Source organism: Haliaeetus albicilla, chromosome 18 (genome assembly GCF_947461875.1).
Source record: "Haliaeetus albicilla chromosome 18, bHalAlb1.1, whole genome shotgun sequence".
In the NCBI taxonomy this organism is placed as follows: domain Eukaryota; kingdom Metazoa; phylum Chordata; class Aves; order Accipitriformes; family Accipitridae; genus Haliaeetus; species Haliaeetus albicilla.
In genome coordinates this window covers 27,592,168-27,614,159 of record NC_091500.1, presented here as the reverse complement: position 1 = coordinate 27,614,159, position 21,992 = coordinate 27,592,168, and the positions used below count along the sequence as shown (strand labels likewise).

The window sequence follows — 21,992 nt, the reverse complement described above, 5'->3', positions numbered from 1 at the left end:
AATAGCGCTATGCAAATTGATATAAATATATATTTATAATACATGACAAATAGCTTCTACAGAACCCATATATTTTCTCTTTAGCCTTAAAAATGAAAACGTTTGCCATGATGGATGATGCTTTTAATTCTAGTGTTTACTTCAATTAAGACAATTAAATAAATACATATTAGAAGGATACTCATCACAACTGCAATATAAGCAGTTAGCAGTTTTTCAGAATTCAAAGGAGAAATGAAATACTAAAGATACTGGAAAATATTTGTAAGCCTTTGTAATACAGCCCCACAACACTCACTGCACAATCTGTGCTCAGTAATACTGGATTCCCTTGATTCTTCAGAGAAGCATGGTGATCAGTGATCACAGCACTGAAATCCATGTGTGCATGCTCAAATGCAAATTCCCATGTACCCAGTTAGCGGACAGGTATCTCAGCAAGCTTACAGCAGATAAAAATGGCTTTTATTTTTATTTAAAATCAAGAGAAAACACTCTTAAACAAAAGGAACAATGTGGCAATCAGTGATTTCCTGAGCCATGTTTGTTGGATGCATTTTTCTAGGGCTAAAAAAGTCTTTTACTGAGCTCTGGGAGATAAACTCCCTTTTCCTGTGGCTTTGCAACATATCCCTCTACTATTTGGGAAGGGGAAAGGGTGACCAGCAGAGGGTGAAGGCTGCAAGCACCTGGCAGTGTCCGCTTCCCATGGCCAGCACCAGGTGCTTTTGCATTCAAGTCATAATACCTGCCTTTTCTCTTTTATAAACCATCAGTGGGCTTGTTCTCAGCTGGCTGTTGAGCCTTCTTTCTGCTTCAAAAAACCAAAGGTGAGCAGTGTCAAGACAGAGAAAAATGCTGTCTGCCATCTTCTTGTAGTATTTTCTGGTAGATCAAGACTTCAGGTAAATATAGACCAGTTAATCTAGGCTGGTATGCTATGTGTTAAGTGTATAATTAACTGAAAACAGCAGTGTTCATTGCAATTTTCCCTGGTTCTTAAAGGAGAACTGGAATAACCCTGTGCTGGTAGGAGTTGCAGGGATGGGAAAGTATGTTTAAAAGCGGGGGAGGCATCCCACAGAGTGGTCTCTTCTTGAGCTGCGGGGTGAAGCCACAGCACCAATGTAAAAGGATGTATTATGCAACAGCAGTTGTTTTTTATTGATTTTTACCTGTATTGCAGTGAGAAAAAGCTTACCTCTTCTTCATCTTAATGAAAGCTTTATTCTAAGGAGATTATCATGTCAGCGTCTCTGCAGCTTGCAGCTTGTTTTCTGGGAATAGTCAAGGCTTTTACAACAACTTGTCCTTCTTGTTCTGAGAGTTAACAATCCAACAAGCAGCATAAGTGATTCTTGGGCCATTTTTATCAAGTGTGAAACAAATGTAAAGAAGGCAGGTGAAAAAAAATAGCCAGACCAACAGTGTACACTTACAGAAACCTGCTTCTCTTGTTAAAACTGTGCTGTGAAAGCAATCTTTACTACTCATATGGTCTCCATTATTGTGGCTGAAGTAGGAGACTGAAGTGCTCCGTTTCCTTTTCTAGTATTATCTTTTATTTTTCACGGATTTTCTGTGCTGCTAAGAGCAACAAATGATACTGGTTTCGTTGCATTGTTTTCATTGCACTGAAATTCAAAGAATGGCATGAGCTTGATCGTGCTGCCACTAAGCATATTGGAAGTGGAAACTGCCGCTGGTTTATAAGGATTATGTTTCTTTTTACACCGCTCAAGTTTTATTATTAAAGAAATGTTCTTTCAAGAAATAATAGGTGCAGTATTATTATCTGCCTTGTAGATTGGTCTTCTAAAGAGCACAAGGAAACCAGTGATTCTAAATGGCTGAAAAGAAGTGCGTTTTTATTTACAGTGCCCCTGTAGTTAATTCAAAGACAAGCTTGTATTGAGTTTCCCAAAGTTAATACTATTTTGTGATCAAGGGAATTTGGGGTGTTGCCAAATGAAATGTTAATAGTTCGTTTTGAACAATATGATATTTAACAGTTTTATTTCTCTCTGATGCAATTATTTAAAGCTTCTGCTAGGTAAAACTAAGAAAATAGTTTCTCTAGAAACAAAAATGAGAAAATTTAAGGACTGAATTGTTCACTAAAGCTTATATGTCATATTTTTTTCTTTTGGGGTTTTGTTTTAGGATTTTTTCAGTGTGGGTCTGGTTTTCAGTAGCAAAGTAAGCAAAGACCCTTATGACTCTAGTTGGCTTCAGTGGGATGAGTTTTTGCTCAGCATCTTTGAAAATCCCTTCTTCCTTTTATTTGTTACGGCTAAGAGGATTCGCAGTGCTGAAAGAGCCAGACAGTAACATACTCTGCCCTGAGAATCGCAAGATCTAAAAGCCAAGCACCACATATCAAACCTAAAGGACAATATTAATTTTGAAGTTTTAAATTAATTTAAAACGTTAAAGTAGTGATGTTGGTACAGGATAATACTTATGGGCCTTAAAAATGTTTATAGGTAAGATTGGCTTAAGATGAGTATTCCATTAAAACAAGAGTATTGTGGCTGGCAATGGAGTTTAGCAGGATGAAGGTGTGAAGGTGTAAGTGCGTGGGGCTGAGGGTTTTCTACAAGACAACTGACAGCAATGTTTATCTGAAAGCAGGGCTTCAATGCGGTTTGAACAAGACTTCTTTAAAGCCCAGTAAGAATACTTGTCTTCCTGGTTAAAGTGATGTTTTTGTGACTGAACTTGTTTCTGTATGGGTTCTGACATGCAGTGAAGACTTTGATGCAGAATGACTAAAAACTTGTAAAGGTGGTAGAAATGAACTTCCTCATGCAAATGAGTCCTAAGAGAAAAGCGTGTTTAACCTCCTCAAGGGCAATGGAAAGGGCAAGGCACGATAATATAATGGCAATGCACATGAATAAATGTGCATAAGAAAATAGAGAGAGATATATAAGGGATGGCTACAAGCTAGCTTGTGGATGAAGAACTGACAGTGTTGTAGTTGCCTGCTGCTTGTATTTAACACTGACCTCAGCTTGTTCACATGATTTTAAGGAAGTCCTTTTTTAATGTAAACTCTGTTGCTGTATCCATCCATGCTCTTGGTTTGATTTACTGATACAGCAGTGATTTAAAATTGGTAAAGAGCTGTAATTAAGTGTTACTGTTTTTATTTGACAGGCCGGACCTGATAGACATGAATACCGTTGCTGTTCAAAGCAACCTTGCAAATTTAGAACATGCTTTTTTTGTAGCAGAAAAACTTGGTGTTGCCAGACTTCTGGATCCTGAAGGTAAGATAACTGCAAAGGGCTTTGTTGCAAAAACCCTAACTTTAAAGTAAAATCCAGTCTGCCTGCAGGTTGTAGGGTATTTGTGGGCATTCTTACAACTACGTGATAAAGTGCTGTTCTGTCTTGCTCTTTTAGATGTTGATGTTTCCTCGCCTGATGAGAAGTCAGTAATAACTTACGTGTCATCACTTTATGATGCATTTCCCAAAGTACCAGAAGGTGGTGAAGGCATCGGTGCAAATGTAAGTAGGAGAAAAATACTTGTGTGGTGTGTGAGTTTCATGAATACAATTCTTGACTTCAGCTCCAAAACGTTACCTGGATCTCCCATAGGACTGCTGTCACACTTTCCTGTGACATGATTTTCTAGGTTGAGATTTTAGAGGCTTAGCAGCTATTTTATGTTCTGAACATGAAAATATTTGTGCAAAGAAATTAACTAAAAACAATATACATGAAGTTGGAGAAAGATAGATAGAGTCAAAGTTCTTACTTTTCAGTTGTGGGCCTATAAATGGTGCCTCTCTGATTCTTACCAATTTGACGTCTATTAAACTAGAAAATTTTGTGGTTTCACTGGAATTATTTGGGACCAAAACTGAAGAGTGAAATCATGTATTTGGAAGCTTTAAGTGAGCTGTAACGAGCAAGTAAATATTGTTTCAGAATTGCAGGGTTTAGAAATCTCTTTTCTATGTGTTTGAAGACCTCAGGCTTCAAAGATAAAGCAAAAATGAGCTCTCAGGTGATTATCTTCTGATCTGTAACCTGGCTTGTGCTTTGGTAGGATGTTGAAGTCAAATGGGTTGAATATCAGAATATGGTGAACTACCTCATGCAGTGGATCAGACACCATGTCACGATAATGTCTGACAGAGCATTTCCCAACAATCCTGTGGAATTGAAGGTGAGGTGTGGCATCTTAAATTCCCTTGTTGGAATGATACTTTATCTTACTGAAAGCATGCTTGGACAAATGAAGTAGTTTTTGATTTATACAATCAAATCATCTGTAGAACAGTACTACTCCTTAACCTTTTCAAAGTAACAATAAATACTTTTCTAACATATGCGCAATCAAAACCAAATCTTCAGCTTGTCACTGATCATTTTTCATAGAACTGAAGTAGAACAATGTAAGAACGTAAGCTTATGAAGAATATTAGAAGAGGGTTTGGAGAGTAAGATTATATTCATTGCAAGTGAAAGTTGATGATGGTTTTTGTGTTTCTGTAGGCACTTTATAATCAATATTTACAGTTTAAAGAAACAGAAATTCCACCAAAGGAGACAGAAAAATCAAAAATTAAACGTCTATATAAGCTGCTAGAGGTAAGTTTTAACATGCATTGAAATGTATAGAAATTCCTTTCTGTGGCTTAAAATAACAAATATGTATGAATTTTTAAGGTCTGGATAGAATTTGGACGCATCAAACTTCCTCAAGGCTACCATCCAAATGATATAGAAAAAGAATGGGGAAAGCTTATTATTGCCATGCTGGAAAGAGAGAAGACCCTTCGGCCTGAAGTGGAGAGGTATGCTAGTGAACACTTGACAGGCTCGGTTAATATATTTTCTGTTGTTTTAACCCATACTGAAAATTTGTAAATGTTTTCTTCAATGGTAACATCCACATTATTTTTTCTAGATCCAGTAATTCTGCCTTTGTTCAGGCCTGAAGTCTTTATCTGCTTTATAGAAGCAGGTCCAGATGGAATAGTCTCAGAAGGTCATAATGAATAGTATCTGTGCTTCAGGTCATCAAAGCACTTAAACAGGAATATAACCACCTTATTTGTACAAATTGGTCAGAGCCAAGTTCATATCACTTTGCTGTCTCACTGGGACTCTTATTTCATATAAGCAACATCCTTATCCTTTACATGAAATGTATAGTTCACTTCGTGCACAGCATTATGGGCTAATGTCCTGTTCTGAGGTTGTTTAAAAGTTGGTTGTGCTCAAGAGCACACAAAGTGTTTAGATGTGCAAAGCGCATAGTAGCTTCCATGGTAGTAGGATGTGTGACACTGTTTTGTACGTCACTAATAACATACAGAGCATGTTTAAAATCTTGATGCAGTCTTTGAGCATTTCTGCTTTTTTTAATGGTACCTCTTTTGAGTTCTGTGGCAGGCACAGATGCTATCCATTCATTAATTCAAAAAGAACTTTTATTTAGTTCTTAAGTTAAATGATTCTTTGGGCTTCTACCTGCAGCTAGGTATAGTCACTTGGGTCTGGATTCATTCTGCTTAACTTTAAGCACCCAGACGAGACACCTAAGATCTGAATCACTTTCTAGAGAGTCCTGGCACTGACTTTCTGGTGACAATAGCATGATCATTCTTTCTGGTTTAGGTACCTGAAATTAAGCATGAAGAATCCAGACCTTTGTCTAGGAAGTCCTCAGAAAGACAGATTTTAGCAAGAGAAGGTCCCAAAGGCAGTTGGAGTTTATTAAATGTGTCATGCTTACAAGAGCAAGAGCATGACTGAAATGGTAGATTCAATGGGAGGTGCTGATTCACAGCATCCTGCTGTGAAGGAAGTTCCTATAGAGGAGGGCAAAGTTGTCCCCACCATACAGAGCAGAACATTGGAAAGCAGCAGAAGAAATACAGCCTGATAGATCTTACAGGTTAATCTGTCCTGACCTGCCAAAGGCAAAGTTGGTACCTGCCTTTGCCAAAAGGAATTGTATTCATGCTTGCAGAAAGCTGGATTATCTTTGTAGTTTATTTCTTCTTTATTCAGATGGTCTGAGCACAGGTAAATACAAATAAACAAAACCTCCTTCCCATATTTCAGGATTGGTAAACACACTTAAAGTGACAGACGGTATGGTGATGGTCACTATGTGTGGTGGTCACTGCAAAGTGAGGGAGAAGTTGATTAAGTGATTCTGGCTTAGTGATCAAGTTAAAATTGTCGGTTGATCTGGACACAGGAACTTCATCTATGTTTGTTGTATGGGTTACTAGTGCATCTCACTAATAGGCGGTGTTGATACAGCTCCTGAGGTGGGATTTGGTTGTGGCAAAAATGTGACCTCAGCTAATATTGAAATTTGGCAAGTACTAAAACTTTGCCTGCAAGTCTGGTGAATATATCTGAAAGTATCAACACAGATAGACAACATGTGGCCAGATTGGTGTGCGGGATCAAAATTAGTATCATGTCAGTGAGTAGAGTGCCAAACTGAGCTCTAGTCTGCAAAACTAGCAGAGTTTGGAATTACTGTAGGGGTGTGTCTGGGCCTTTGCTGTGCTGTTCTGCGTAAACACAGTCATCTTATGGTGTGGGTGTGGTTTTCAGGAGGTCCTAAAAGCAGGGGGTGAAATACTGAAAAAATCACTCCTAGCCCAAATTCTGAGTTAAAACGTAAACTTAAGGGCAGTGATCAGATTTTTCTTACTTGTTTTGTGGTCAAAACAGCAAGAAGCAATTAGCTTTGAATGTGGAAGAAGCTGAAGGGAAATTTGCAGGACAGATTAGTGGGACAGGGCAGTTAGTAAACATGCATACTTGTACAGTGGAGTAATGATGGTGGGTTGGATGGTGTACAGGTGTCTCAAATTAAATTATTATGAGCTGAATAACCATAACATTCCCCCAGTTTCATTGTGCAGTTCCATTTGAAGGAAAAGGCATCAGCCCAAGCTGGAGGTGTTTTGTACCGTACCGTGGAGCATGGAGTTCTCACTTCACTCCTTTTTGAAACTTTTTATTGAAGAGTCTGAGAAACACTGCAAAGACTTCTTTAAGTTCTTATTTGGCTTAGAGACATTTAGTGACACTTAAATAAAATATTTGGTGTGTCAGTTTCCTAGAGACGCCCTAGTGTTGCTGCCTAGTCTGTACTTGCAAAGCTTTAATGCAAGGTAGTGAAGCCAAAAGCAAGGTAGCTTACATAGCCCCAGGTAAAATCCTTTGAAGAGCTGGCAGAATATTAATTGCTGGGTTTTGAATATGCGTATTGAAGCCTATTTAAAGGAGTGCTAGGTGCTTCAAAAGCCAGTAGTGAAATTTCATCCCTAGAAGCTGTACATTTTGTAGGACTTTTATCTTTTCATTTTTCAGCAAATGTAAACAGCCAGAAGGACCGTGCTCTGGATGTAAAAATGAATAGCAGTAGTTACAGCTATCATAGCAGTGATTCACTGTTTAGCAGCAGTACTAGCGCTCGAACCAGCGTTGACTCTAACGAGACTTTTCTTTCTGTTAATTGTGGTCCCACACTGGTTAAATCTTGCATAAGCTTTGGTAATGGCACCTTAGAAGGCAACAGGTAACTTGGCGTATGTATTTGTGCTGTGTGTTTGTTTTTAAAGTCATGCAACATAAATAACATTAATACTTGTTTATTTTTCTGAAATGCTCTGGTATCACCTAGGTTGGAAATGCTGCAGCAGATTGCAAACAGAATTCAGCGGGACAGCCGGAGCTGTGAGGACAAACTAATACTTGCCCGGAATGCTCTGCAGTCTGTAAGTCAGTCGGTGATTTTACTTGTCTATGTTCATGAGTTTACTGCATTGGAATGGCTAATTAAAAAAAAAATCTTTAGGATTTTTGAGTGCATACTTAATAGCTGCTACCTTTATTTTCATTGTACTACTATTTTTAATTTAGCATTTCTTCAAGAAAATACCGAAAATTGCCTAGAGCGAGTTCTGTTAGATTGGTTTTTTGTTAGTAGTTAGATAAAATGCTTCACAATTGTTTCAAGATCAGAAGTTCTTACCAAAAAATAGGATTCTTGCAGGTCATTTCTCTTTGGTTTAGCTGCAGGGCTTAATGGCTTTCTCTTATTTATTCAGGACACCAAGCGATTAGAATCAGGGCTCCAGTTTCAACATGAAGCAGAGATAGCTGGGTATCTTCTTGAATCTGAGAACCTTCTTCGCCAGCAAGTGATTGATGCCCAAATTCTTATTGATGGAAAATACTACCAGGCAGACCAGCTTGTGCAAAGGTACTTTACTGTGTATTTATATGAAAAAAATAAATGTCCAAATATGGATTCCCATTATGGAAAACATTTTCAAATCTTTATGTCTGTGGATAAACTTCTCAATCTGTCACTGGCCACCCAAATAAAGATTATCAGGTATTCTGGTGGGTACATTGCCCACAAACATTGTTGAAGACAAGAGGAGCTGTTTGTAGTCATCTGTGAAAATTAAGTCATTCACTAGAACATGACTTAAACGTTCAATATTTACTAGATATCTGAGTGTAAAGATGTTGGCTTGTTTTATTGCACCTAAAATACTTTCAGAATTCACTAATTTTGATTTAAAAAATGGAGGCGACATTTCTGGTGATAGCTGTAGGTGTCTTACCAGGCAATAGGTGGGGTAACATTAGCTTCTATGTGGCAGTGTGTACAGTCTTCACAGAAAGATGCATTTAAACAGCATAATTCCGTGTTATGAAGAAGTGGCTCCAAAGTTGTTCAGGATTTGTCCTGGACTGGGTGAGATCAAGCACATAACAGCTCCTTGGCTGTGAATTGCAAGTGTTTGATCTACTACAACGTGTAGTATCTTGTAAGATTTCTGCTTTGCTGATTGTTCCCTGGAATTGTTTATGGTGCATGCTAGTACCCATGCCATGCTGATTTTCTGGTCATTGCCTGATTTCTGCATCTATTATCTGTATTTATAGAAGTATAGGCTGACATAGCCTATACTTTCTGATATAAATGCTTATTTATAAATATTTAAGTACAACTGAAATATGAGAGATTATGTGAATTCATATTGCTTTTCAGTTCAGCATGATAAACCTTAATCATAAACATTCATTGACTTTTTAAAATTATTTATTTATTTTCTTTTATTTTAATAGGGTTGCAAAACTTCGTGATGAACTGATGGCCATACGGACCGAATGTTCTTCCGTGTACAACAAGGGGCATGCACTGACAACAGAGCAGACTAAGCTGATGATATCAGGAATAACCGAAAGCTTAAACTCAGGATTTACAACAAACCTAACCCCTGAATTAAATGCTGCAATGACCCAAGGTTTAACACCTGCTTTAACTTCTTCCAGCTTGACATCTGGCCTTTCATCAGGTCTTACTTCCAGACTGACACCAACCATCACTCCCACTTACACACCAGGCATCCCACCACGGTTAATTCAAAGTTATGTGACAGGAGTAGACAGTGGGACTCTGCAAACACTCAAACTGATGCAAATCAGAAAACCTCTCATGAAATCAGCTTTTGTGGATCAGAATTTAACAGAAGAAGAGGTGAACATGAAATTTGTCCAGGACCTATTGAACTGGGTAGAAGAAATGCAGGTAGCGATGTTTATGGAAACAGTCTGTTTCTAATAGTTATGTTTACCCCTTGTAGACCATGGCTAATTTTTCCTTCTTGTTTGTAAGGTGCAACTTGATCGAGCAGAATGGGGTTCAGATTTACCAAGCGTTGAAAGCCATTTAGAAAATCACAAAAATGTCCACAAAGCTATTGAGGAGTTTGAATCCAGCCTCAAAGAAGCTAAAATCAGTGAGGTACACCATATTCTTTATTTCTTTGGTTACTGTCTTACTGGGTGACCCATAAACTAATGTTGAATTTTTAGAACTGTGTTTGGGTTTCACAGTCTTACTTTTGCTTCTGGTATCTAGATGACATATCATGAAATCAGGATATCTAATGGTTTAACATATCTAACCTTTTTGTTGCCTTTTGACCTCATATACCAAATACAGATCCAAATGACTGCCCCTCTTAAACTCAGTTATGCAGAAAAATTGCACAAACTGGAGAGTCAGTATTCAAAACTCTTGGTAAGTTTGTTATACCTCTTCGATGTTCAGCTTTTCAGTGTACATCATCTTTGATAAGGGATAGGCTTTAAATTCTGATTTTTTTTAAATCTTTTTTTTTTTCTTTTTAATGAAGAACACATCAAGAAATCAAGAAAGGCATCTAGATACTCTTCACAATTTTGTGTCTCGTGCTACTAGAGAGCTGATATGGCTGAATGAAAAAGAAGAGGAAGAGGTTGCATATGACTGGAGTGAAAGAAACCCCAATATAACAAGAAAAAAAGAATACCATGCAGTATGTATTGCTAGTATAATCCAGAGGGAATAATTAAATCATCTTTGAGAATTTAAGAAATTTCTAAAATGTTTCTATCTTTTTTTGTCTGGAAAAAAGGAATTAATGAGAGAACTTGATCAAAAAGAAGTTGTTATTAAATCAGTACAAGAAATAGCTGAGCAATTGCTTCTTGAAAATCACCCAGCCAGGCTAACCATTGAGGTAAGTTAGTAAAAACAGCACGCAAACAAGAAAATAGTTTTGAGATTTAATAGACCTTAGGTTTTTGGGGGAAAAGAAGGGAAGTGCTAACTCACAGGAAATTAAACAAGACTGGATAATGGGGCCTTTTTTTTAGCTCTTCAGCATCTCTGTTGTATCTGTCTTCCAGTTTCCAAAAAGTAAAAACTCTTCTGTTTAGAAGAGTTATGGTTACATCTTGGATTGCTTAGATAAAATCCCCTTAAAGTCTAAAATTGAAATTTCCAGAGTTGGTCTGTACAGATGTTTCTAGTCATGTATGCAGCTTCTATAGTTATTGATGCAAATTGGATTGGCAAACTGAGGGCACAGAATAGTCCTTGGGTGGTTTCTCTCCTGTTGGATTGAAAGAAGTTTCAGTAGAGCTTTTCTAGTCACTTACTATATGTACAGGTTCCTGTTATGGTTTAGGGTTGGTTTCATAACTTGTTGGTGAATTATGAAACTTGTTTGGATGCTAAAAATCTGATCAGGTGATGTGATTTGCTTCAGGCTTGAATCAAGCTCTATATTGTAGGTAAATGGTTTACAGAAAATTTATTGTAGCTGTTGTAGGGTCATAGCAAGTCTCCAAAGGAGTAGGTAAATGCTTTTCCTTGTAGATCTTCAAGAAAAGGGTAAATACAGACAGTGGGTGGTAAAAATGGAAACAGTAAAAAGCTGTTTTATTATATAAGAATGAAAAAACAGTCAGGGAGGATGAATTTTTATGGTTCTTCAGGTCAGTGAGTTTATATCTGCATAAATTGGAAACATGAAGAAAACTCCTCCCTTCCTTCCTTCTTATGACATATACTTTGAATAATAACTGACTTTTTCTGTAATGTAGGGGATTCTATTATTTAAAAGTATATGCTGTTCTAATGGGTTCTTGTCAGTGTAATATACTTAATATATGAATTATATTAAAGATACATGTCATGAAACCAGGCCATCGCAGTGAAGATGACTCTGCAGGTTATGATGTCTGCAGTGATGCTATATTGGGACATTTAAAAAGGGGGGAAAAAAAAAAAAAAAAAGGAAGTTTATGCTTTTTCTACAGAAGAATCCATGCATTAATGCATCAGTTTGAAATCCATTGAAGCCAATGGAAAAACTCTTTTGAATTCCCTGAGAATCATGTGGAATTGAAAAACTGAGACTTTTGGCTGATTTCACAAAGTCGAGAGTACCCTCTGCTGGTGAACACTCCTGCAGTCCATCTCTAGTGGCAGCACCTTGCAGACAGTATGGGAGGCATCATTCAAATAGGGTTACAGTCTTTAAATTCCTGTGCAACTGTACACAAAGTTATAGGTTGCAGAGAGTCCTGATTAATTATTTTTATTATGCATTCAGTGTTACTTTAATATCCGATTTGTATGCAGGCAAGAATCCAGCTATTTTGATTGAGTAAATAGAGACACAGAATGGTAGGTGACCTTAGGCTGGAGGAGCCTCAGGAGATGTAGTCCAGCCCCTGCTTAAAGCAGTGTCAGGGCTTTGTTCAGATGAATTCTGAATGTGCCCAAGGATGTCGATTTCACATCCCCTCTGGGTGTGTTTTCTGATGTTTGGCTGCTGTAGTGACAGGTTTTTTTCTCATGTCTAATTGGAATTTTCCTTGCTGCAGCTTGCTTTTCTTGGGTGAGGAGGTTTAGATCCTTGTGTTTGCTACATTACTTTTGTTTCCTAAATTCTGTAAAGATAAGCCAATTTTAATTTTCATTTCTTTTTGTAAAATATATCACTCTTCCTTAAAGGCCTATAGAGCTGCAATGCAGACACAATGGAGCTGGATTCTTCAGCTCTGTCACTGTGTTGAACAACATTTGAGAGAAAATGCTGCATATTTTGAGGTAAGAAAGTAAATGAATAAATATGTTAAATGTTTTTAAGTTTTGTCCATAGTCAAAAAGTTCTACTGAAAGTGCTAGTTGTAGAATTGACATTTGTCACGTGCAATCGTTAGATGATGAGCCATGCTCCCACAGTGTTATCACACCTGTATTGTCTTCACTACAGTTATATCAGTTCACAGCAGACGAACATCTGGCCTGACATTTTTTCAAAGTGCTGCGGCTGCGAGTAGAGACTCTTGAGAACGAAGCCTCCCTGTCATGCACAACTGCCATCAATACAGCTTCTGTGGATGATGTGGAGTGGAGGGTGGTTAGTGATGGCAAAGGGAGAACATATTCTAGGTGGTTGTTCCAGGACTACTCAAATAGAAATAGAACATACAGCATTAATAATAAACAGAGCGGAGAACACCCTGACAGCAGACACGTCCAACGAAACACCTTTCTGATTATCATCCATTAATATACTCAGCAAATGATGCAGTACTCAGTTACAGGCACGAGGATCGAAGATACAAGGGTTTCTCAGTTATATGCACAAGGATCAAAGATTGAAGAGTTGTTTGTTTTTAAAAAAATTATAAAGATTAATTCTTAGTGTCTTCTGCGTTGGGTGGTTGAAGAGGAAGGGGGGTGATGTTGGGATGAGATGCCTTTGGACTGAGACGAGTGAGAGCCCAAAGTTAGGAAATGGTCACTGGAGAAGACAAAGTTGAATGATTTGGGCTCCTAGTGGTAGGGGGAAGAAATGGGAATTCTGGATGTAAGAAATGCGGTTTCAGGGACGGAATGGGGTGAGGATTATCACAGGACATTTCCTTTCCCAGTCGTGCTTAACCAGGACCCTAGTTTCCAGGTGCAGATGCCCACGCAGAACTGCCAAGTGTGGCAGCTCACTTCCCCTCCTGCCCAAAATGTTTGCTCCAGTGTGGTTGCTGAATTTTGCAGCTAGTTTGCTACAGTTTGTAGGCTTCATCTGTTCTGTAAATATGAAAGTAATTGTAATTCCAAGGGAAGCAAGAAGAACTTCAGAAAATTTTCCCATTGCAGGAACAGTAATTAACTAAGGTTCAATAACTGCTGAATTAGTTTTTCATGTAGATAGTGCCAAGAATAACTGGTGTTACAACATGCACCTTCTTAAAGGGTGCATTTGGACAGGAGATAATGAATAGTGTTGTGTGGTGCAGTGGTCACTTCAAGCTACTAGAAAAGATTATCTTTAAAAGAGAGCACTTAAAGAAAACTTAATAGTGTAGCTGTTCGTATACTTTTTAGGTTGTTTAAAAATAACCCAGATATTTATCTCATCCTAGTTTTTCAGTGATGCCAAAGAAGCCATGGAGTATTTAAAGAATTTGAAAGATACCATATACCGAAAATACAATTGTGATAGATCAAGCAGCCTTCATAGGCTGGAAGACCTTGTCCAGGAGTCTATGGTAAGAATTCAAGGATCCCATTAACGTGAGTTATAATGAAATGTATAGATTATAGCTGGATATAAATTATGTGTGTTAAAAGTATTGCTTTAAAGTGATGGGAAAAAAAATATTTTTTAGAATTTACAATTAAAACATTGCATCTATCAATATGTAATGACTGTTTTTCATAACTTTAAAATACAGTTTTATTTATTTCTTTATCTTTACAATACGAGATGTTGTGGGAAGCCAATGGCTTCAGAAAGATACTTTGTTATTGTAAAACGTGTTACTTTTAAGAAACACAGTAAAAGAAGTCAGGAAAAGCTTAATAGGATCAAAGCAGCAGCACTGTATCCTGGCCATCTCTTATGACATATTCTTTTCTTAACTGTTTTAGGAAGAAAAAGAACAACTCTTGCAGTATAAGAGCACAGTAGCAGGCCTTGTGGGGAGAGCAAAGGCAATAATTCAGCTGAAGCCAAGGAACTCTGAGTGTATACTCAAAACATCCATCCCAATTAAAGCCATCTGTGACTATAGACAAATTGAGGTTAGAAACTTGAATTTCCTCAAATCAATTACAGATGTCAGAATTCAGCTAAAGTTTCATTAGTTGCCATGTTCCTGGAGAACGCTGGGGTCTAAATTTCTTCCACCCTAGTAAACAAGAGCAAATCCTTGTCTTGAACATTGGTTTTGTTGTTCTGTTGCTTATTTGTTGACATCATTTGCAGAAATGCTTTGTGAAAGTATTTTGTAATGCTTAGCTCATTAAATTATTCTGCTTTTCTGTTAATACTAGATAACTATTTACAAAGATGATGAGTGTGTATTAGCAAACAACTCCCATCGTGCTAAATGGAAAGTCATTAGCCCGAGTGGTAATGAGGCCATGGTTCCATCTGTATGCTTTTCAGTTCCTCCACCAAACAAAGAAGCAATAGATACAGCCAACAGGTAGGGACAAAATAAAACCACCCATTTTCTTTTAAAATTAATTTATATGACGCTTGGGTTAAAATAACGTCTTACTTTTTTTTCCCTCTTCATGTGTTACTCTGATCTAAAGTTGAAATGTCTTTATGTTTCAGGATTGAACAGCAATTTCAGAATGTTCTGGCCCTTTGGCATGAGTCACATGTAAACATGAAGAGTGTGGTGTCCTGGCATTATCTCACCAATGAAATTGAAGCTGTTCGAGCTGGCAATGTTGCCTCGGTATGTGCTATGTCTAGGAAGGGCCTCTTAGCCATTTGCTGGGAAGTCATAGTCTACGCTTCGCAGAAATGTTGTATAATCAACAATTTGCAGCAATCCTCATCTTCCTTGTGGAAATAGCTGGCAGTGGCCGTGCTGGTTATCACTGTGCAACGTTCTGCCTTGATCTGAGCAGTCTTTACACAGATACATTTGAGGAAGGAGCAGAGAGGTGGTATTATGAGGACTACCTGCCTCATCGTGCTAATCTCTCCAGTGTCCTGTTGTCAGCAGAGGGACAGGATCTCTTGAAAGCAATAAACAGTGTCTAAATCTGAATTTTGTTCTGCAAGAGTCTACCTTTCTGCATTTATGTTGAAGGTAACTGGGGAGATTAGCTTCATTAGGCTAAGGTTAATCTTCATGAAAAACTCCCATTATTTCCTCATGCTGCAACTTTCTAATAACAACGGAACAACTGTGAGGCGACATTTAGTCTTTCAAGCTGAAGGCAGCTGAACACTCATTTCTCTGTAATGCATTTTTTCATTCTTATGCAGTCTAACTTGAAATGTTAAATAGCTAGTTAAGATCAATTTGTCAGAAATGAAATAGTGATAGAGATCAAAGTACTGTTCTTTCTGGCTAAAACAATGTGTGAGATCACTGAATTACACAATGTTAGATGTATAGCATAACACTATTTAATACAATAGTTTATTATACAACATTGGTGTATATCTGTCTACAAACTGTTGCAGTCATACTTGCAATACCCCAAATTACATTTTCACTCCTAATTTCCCACTGTTGCTATCGGAAGGAAGGAATCTGAGATAATTCTTGAAGTGTCCCTACTTGCATGACTCTTGCTGGCTGCTCATTTGTTGCTATGTGGCATTAGATGGAGAAATGGTAACTGATGTAGGGGTGGCTTAACACAGCCCATTGCTGGTGTTAAAGATGGAAAAGGATTTTATAGTGAGTGTAAACTGTAAGCTGTCAGGTGGACTCCAGCTTAGGAACAGCAAGCTTTCAGAACCTTGATTCTTTGACTTTACCATCTCAGTAATTGGTCGATACAGCTTTTTGATAAAAAGCATTACAGGGAACTGTGCGAGTGATGTATCATTGCTGATGGTGCCTTGGTTTTATAATCTGTTGCAGATAAAGACAATGCTGCCAGGTGAACATCAGCAGGTTCTAAGCAATTTGCAGTCCCGCTTTGATGATTTTGTGGAAGATAGCCGAGAGTCCAAAATCTTTACGAGCTCCGATACAGCACAGCTGGAAAGGGAAGTTAATGTTTGCAAGCAATACTATCAAGAGCTGCTGAAATCTGCAGAAAGAGGTAAAACTTCACTGAGAACAGTAGAAAGATGCCCTCATGAGAGAGATTGTAGCTCTTAATAAAACTTCTCTCCCTGAATACAAGCTTTTGTGGATTACCCATTTTATCATATTGATATTGTTAATGCCTCAGTTCTTCTGAACAGATAGTCATCATTTTAACCATGTGCACATTTACATTGTACAGAAGCTCTAAGTTTTTTTAACTTTGTCTGTAAGCTATGTAAAAATATTGAGGTGTGTGTTACTTAATATATAGAGTGCTACAAAAAATTTTACACCCAACAATTTATTCTGTGCATTACAGCTCACTGTTTAGTCATGGCCTCCTTGTTTTTGAATGTTGGAAATGCAACTTGATTACTTTGTCGAGTTCATAACAGAATTAGAGCTTTTTTCACACTGCTGAGGCAAGAAAAGTATCCTAAGTATTTTCCTAGCTCCACAGAATGTCTGTAGTTACTGCTCTTTTAAGTCTGTTTTTAAATACAATAAGAACAGAAAGCTTAAAATATCTGTTCTGATTTACTGTCAAGTAGCTAATGACTTAAAGAAATACAGTAGTGCAAAGCTGATTACTGCATTAGCATAGTTCACTATACTTAAGGAAAGATGAGTTGCCCTGCGCATCTGAAATAGAGGATTTAAAAAAACAAACAACCAAAACCCCAAAACCAAGCCCTGGAGGTTTACTGTAGTATTGTGCCTGATATTATCTGACTGAAAGACTCGGTCACTGAGTTTAGCACTGTCTGCATAGGGGTGACGCCTGTACCTGGGCTGAACGGTCAAAGACATACAATAATTTTTCATGTGTGAGGAGGTGATCTTATAACAGCTAAAATTTAAGGGTTCCTAAAATTTGCCTTGTAAGGCAAAAAATTCCAATAGAAGCTGATGGGATTTCAACCAGTCATGAAAGACTTGTAGAATGGTGACTTTATAAAGTGCTTCATGAGAAGACATGGTGAAAATGACATGATGGCTTTGTTTGCTAACATGTGCCTTGTTCCTTTCAACAGAGGAGCAGGAAGAATCTATTTACAATCTCTACATCTCTGAAGTCAGAAATATCAGACTACAACTGGAGAGTTGTGAGGAGCGGTTAATACGGCAGATCCGAACCCCGATGGAAAGGGATGATCTACATGAAAGTGTGTTTAGGATTTCAGAGCAAGAGGTGAGCCTTTGAGAAAGGCTCTTTTACCTAGGAAAAGAAATTTTATTTTAAAACAAATATATCCAGACGTTTTGAGTGTAGCCAGAAAGGTTTGCAGTGCACCTTGAAAAGACAAGAGTCAAAGATGAAGCTTGTGTTTGTGAGAAAAAAAGATGCTAATAAATGGCGACTCTGTTAGTTTCCCTTTTATGCATACATTCCATTTTAAAATTTTTTTAATGGTGTCCACATGAAACAAGCAAAGGAGAGTAGACCTGTACTAGTAATGATATGTAGAGTGTACATCAGGTTGATGTAGGATAAAAGCACTGTCAATCACCTTTCATTTTACAGAAACTGAAGAAAGAGCTGGATCGGCTGAAGGATGACTTGGGAGTCATCACAGATAAATGTGAAGAGTTTTTCAGTCAAGCTGCTGGTTCACCTTCAGTCCCTACTCTGCGCTCTGAGCTCAATGTTGTTATTCAGAACATGAACCAAGTTTATTCCATGTCTTCCATTTACATAGATAAGTATGTAACAGGCCATCTCTCATCACACATGTTTAGTTTACAGTTTTCTCTTCAAAATAAATATGAAGATATTCGTACAAATAATACTTATCAAGGAAAAGGGAGTTAACATTTTAACATTATATAAAGGGGTACCCCATGACATGAAAAGGCTGAAAAAACACAAGTGTATTGAATGTTGTTATTAATGGTTCAGTTAACAAGAGATTACTGTTTTTCAGATTGAAAACTGTAAATTTGGTGCTGAAGAACACCCAAGGAGCAGAATCATTAGTAAAACTCTATGAAACAAAGTTGTGTGAAGAAGAGGCAGTAACGGCTGACAAAAACAATATTGAAAATCTGATGGGTACATTAAAGGTAAGAGTTGGCCGATGCCTTTTCATGGGCAAATCAAAAATTAATAGGAAAATTATCTGTCTTGTAACACCTGGTTTTGTTATGCTATACTGTATAGTGTATCAAAAGTTGGCCTATGTATTTGGAGGAAAGTCTGTATTAGGATTGACATCTCAGAAAAAAATGACAGCTTTGGAGCCTTAGGAATTGGATAGTTTGCATGATCATTCCTGCTGTTAGAAATGCCTTGAAGTATCTGAACTTCCAAGAGTGGCACTTGTCAATGCTGCAGTAAGGCTTATTTTTTTGTCTTTTCAAAAGGTAACATATGCTTAAGGTAACATAAATATATTGTTATATAAATGTGGCCACAATAACTTTCCTGCTACTGTTACGGTATACTAATCAGGGTTTCCAGGAAGTTTGGCAGGCATCTTTGCAAACTGGTAAGATTGAAGTTCAGCATTTTTTGAGTGCTGTCTATACCTCATTTTAATATTGCAAATGATGAGTAATGCTTTTTTTGTCAGAAAGAATGATTGGCATCTACCTAGTGATTTTTTTGAAAGCTGTAGTTTATAAGATAAGTGTATTAATTTGCTGTCCATGTTTTGATCTATGTGTTGTAGGGGATGCTGTTATTTAGAATTATTTTGCAGTTCATAGTGAATTAGTTGCTTCAGACCCATTCTGGTGCCATTCTAGTGTTTGAGCAACCAGAAGTAAAATACTCTAATTTAAACGGGTTTTGTTTATTCATTTATACATTTTACTCATGTAAAATACTCATTTATAAAATAGTGTCATAATTTAGGAGTTATTTACAATTTATCATTTATCGCATACTAGCAATGGAGATCTGAAGTAGATGAGAAAAGACAAGTGTTCCATGCCTTAGAGGACGAACTACAGAAGGCAAAGATGATCAGTGATCAGATGTTTAAAATGCACAAGGAACGTGATCTTGACTTCGACTGGCATAAAGAAAAAGTTGATCAGTTAGCCGAGAGGTGGCAAAACATTCATTGTCAAATTGAAAATAGGTTAGTATAACTTCTTATTATAATCTGTTCATGTTTTATGCTGGTTTTGTTGTTTCTGAGGAAAAATCATTAGAATATTAAAATAGGTCAGCATAGTTTTCTGAACTGTTTGTGAAATGTGCTAAGATCAACGATTCTGACCCTTTCTGTGCTGTTGACATCATTGTCTTACTTTTCCACAGGAGATATCAGTGACTGTGGAGCACCAAAAGATTAACAAGATATAGAAAAATTATTTACTTACAACTTATTGAGGCACAGTAGAGATAAATTGTCTTTTTTATTTCCAAAGAAAAGCCTGCAGAAATGGCTTGCTGTCCTATGGAAATACCATCTGTTTCTCCACATAATTAGTTTTGACAGGCTAAACTGATGAGCTGATTCATCATTTATGATTGGATTCATGTTAACTTGCTTTTAGTGACTGAAGTGCTAAGTCTGGAAGTCCTTAGCTTCCATTGACTTCTGTGATAATTTTGCTGCAATAACTTTTGGTGAAGTGCCAGTATTTTCTTTTGGTGTGCAACTGTTTTCATGCAGCCTCAATATCCAGTTGAGATGTTGCTCTAAATTCAGCCCTTCACTATTACTGTCACAATGATATTGGAGAATGTTACTCAAATGCACATGCCTACACAGATGTGCAGGTACAGCAGAACACACCTACCCGTAGTTCTGAAGGAGATACGTGTACATGACATTCCTGGAAATACTTTTTCCTTCAGTCTCTATAGTTCTGTTTCTCATATTTGAAGGAACCAGAACTGTAGAGACTGAAGGAAGAAGTATGGGCAAGTTAAGGAAGTCTGTACTGTACAGCCTGAATTTCTTTCCTTTAAAATCTACTTTAGTTTGTCATTACAGATAACCTGAACAAGAGCATCAAAGATAGTGCTGTTGATGTAAAAACTCACACAACAACCTTTCCCCTTTTTGTTCTCCTTTTCTAAGGGATGAATACCTAATCAGGTGCAATACTGAAATTATTCACTTGTAATTAACTCATTTAGTTGTCTCTATTTAACGTTGCTGGAAGTTAAAAGGAAGATGAGCAAAAGCTGACTCATTTAAAGCTGACTGCAGAATGGCTAGCTTTAAATGCACCTCAGATATTTCATCATTTGATAGCGTGACATAATCTAAATGATAAAACAGTAGTTTTATGAGGTACTGAAGTGTCCTTATTTCCTCAGAGGGCAAACATGAACCACATGCTCTCCTCACAGGACTGTATCCTGAATAGAATATGCTGAAAAATTGCTGTTAATACAGAGTGGCTTCTAGTGTAAATAGGACAGATTGTGGTAGTTGCAGCATGGAGCTGTAAACAAGCTGCTTTCTGCAAATGTTCCCTCTGCTGCTTCCTAACACCTTGACACTGATGATCGTTATACAAAAAGTATGTACAAATATTGGCTGCAGTTATGATCCTTTCTCTTTTTCATGGTTATTAGCTTTAAAACATGCTTAACTATGAAACCTGAGCAATACGGTTTCCTTTGCTTGCTCTTTTTCAGTCTCCTTATGGCATCTTGAGAACAACACTAGAGCAATTCAAAGTATTCATTGCAAGTAGAACTATAAAAAGTTGTTTAATAAGTATGTTTATTCTGCAGTTGAAGTGGTCATATTTATATGATCTTTGAAGTAACAGTATAAGGATCATGAAAGAAAAACTGTCAGTATTCTCATCAGTATGGAAACCACTTTCAAGAAATATACAGCACTTTCTTTTCAGGTCAAACACGTGATTTAAAAATGGACTTACAGGAACAGTTACTTTCACACGTTAGAACATTTCACACGTTAGAACATTTAAAGGCTTTAGTTTTAGTGTAACTCCTGTTGTTTTGTGGGAGGCACAGAGAGTATGGTGAACCAACCACGACTTAAGTCCAGCACAGCATGCTCCTTCTTGAGTTACATAGGTCACATTTGAAATCCTCTCACTTCTTATAACAGAATTAATTGCTGTTGCAGAGCCCTTCATCTTGCTTGGGGTTTCCTGTGCTTATGGAGTTTCAAGCAGTTTAGCTCACTACTGAGGGATATATGCGGTTTCTTCTGTAGTAGGATCTCTCCTGGGTGTCATTTATGACAAATGAAAAGGCTTCATCAAGCTGGGAATCTTGGTGTTGGAGAATTTAATTTACTGTTTAGTTAGTGTTATTTTAGTATGTTTATAGTGTGAGCTATAAGCAGAGCTAAGGCATCTGAAGCCTTTAAAGCTGTATTTGGCTTAGTGTTGCAGTTTTTATCTTTAATATTCATCTTCTCCCCTTTGGCTTATCTTCTAAAATAAAATCAGGTTGCGTGACTTAGAAGGTATTAATAAATCTCTGAAGTATTACAAAGATACTTACAATTCTTTGGACACTTGGATTCAACAAGTGGAAGATGCTCAGCGAAAGATTCAAGAAATCCATCCGGAAAATAGCAAAGCATTGGCTAAACAGCTGAACCAACATAAGGTATGAAAGGGATCTTA

General features: G+C 37.3%; 1 protein-coding gene across 17 annotated transcripts in view; it reads left to right on the top strand.

The window, feature by feature from the left end:
- Positions 1–21,992, top strand: part of DST (dystonin) — a 307,062-nt gene that overhangs the window by 152,469 nt on the left and 132,601 nt on the right. For 16 of the 17 annotated variants that reach the window (XM_069805989.1, XM_069805986.1, XM_069806003.1 and 13 more), the window contains 23 exons: positions 3,163–3,275; positions 3,411–3,517; positions 4,063–4,182; positions 4,512–4,607; positions 4,686–4,813; positions 7,675–7,768; positions 8,102–8,256; positions 9,135–9,597; positions 9,685–9,813; positions 10,015–10,092; positions 10,208–10,369; positions 10,469–10,573; positions 12,358–12,453; positions 13,773–13,898; positions 14,281–14,433; positions 14,686–14,840; positions 14,975–15,101; positions 16,248–16,431; positions 17,453–17,610; positions 17,944–18,122; positions 18,344–18,482; positions 19,311–19,504; positions 21,813–21,975. In XM_069805989.1, coding sequence (XP_069662090.1) covers positions 3,163–3,275; positions 3,411–3,517; positions 4,063–4,182; positions 4,512–4,607; positions 4,686–4,813; positions 7,675–7,768; positions 8,102–8,256; positions 9,135–9,597; positions 9,685–9,813; positions 10,015–10,092; positions 10,208–10,369; positions 10,469–10,573; positions 12,358–12,453; positions 13,773–13,898; positions 14,281–14,433; positions 14,686–14,840; positions 14,975–15,101; positions 16,248–16,431; positions 17,453–17,610; positions 17,944–18,122; positions 18,344–18,482; positions 19,311–19,504; positions 21,813–21,975 — 3,424 coding nt within the window. Of the gene's footprint in view, positions 1–3,162; positions 3,276–3,410; positions 3,518–4,062; positions 4,183–4,511; positions 4,608–4,685; positions 4,814–7,284; positions 7,570–7,674; positions 7,769–8,101; positions 8,257–9,134; positions 9,598–9,684; positions 9,814–10,014; positions 10,093–10,207; positions 10,370–10,468; positions 10,574–12,357; positions 12,454–13,772; positions 13,899–14,280; positions 14,434–14,685; positions 14,841–14,974; positions 15,102–16,247; positions 16,432–17,452; positions 17,611–17,943; positions 18,123–18,343; positions 18,483–19,310; positions 19,505–21,812; positions 21,976–21,992 lie in introns of those variants that run through there. The other variant, XM_009927262.2, reaches the window with a different exon arrangement.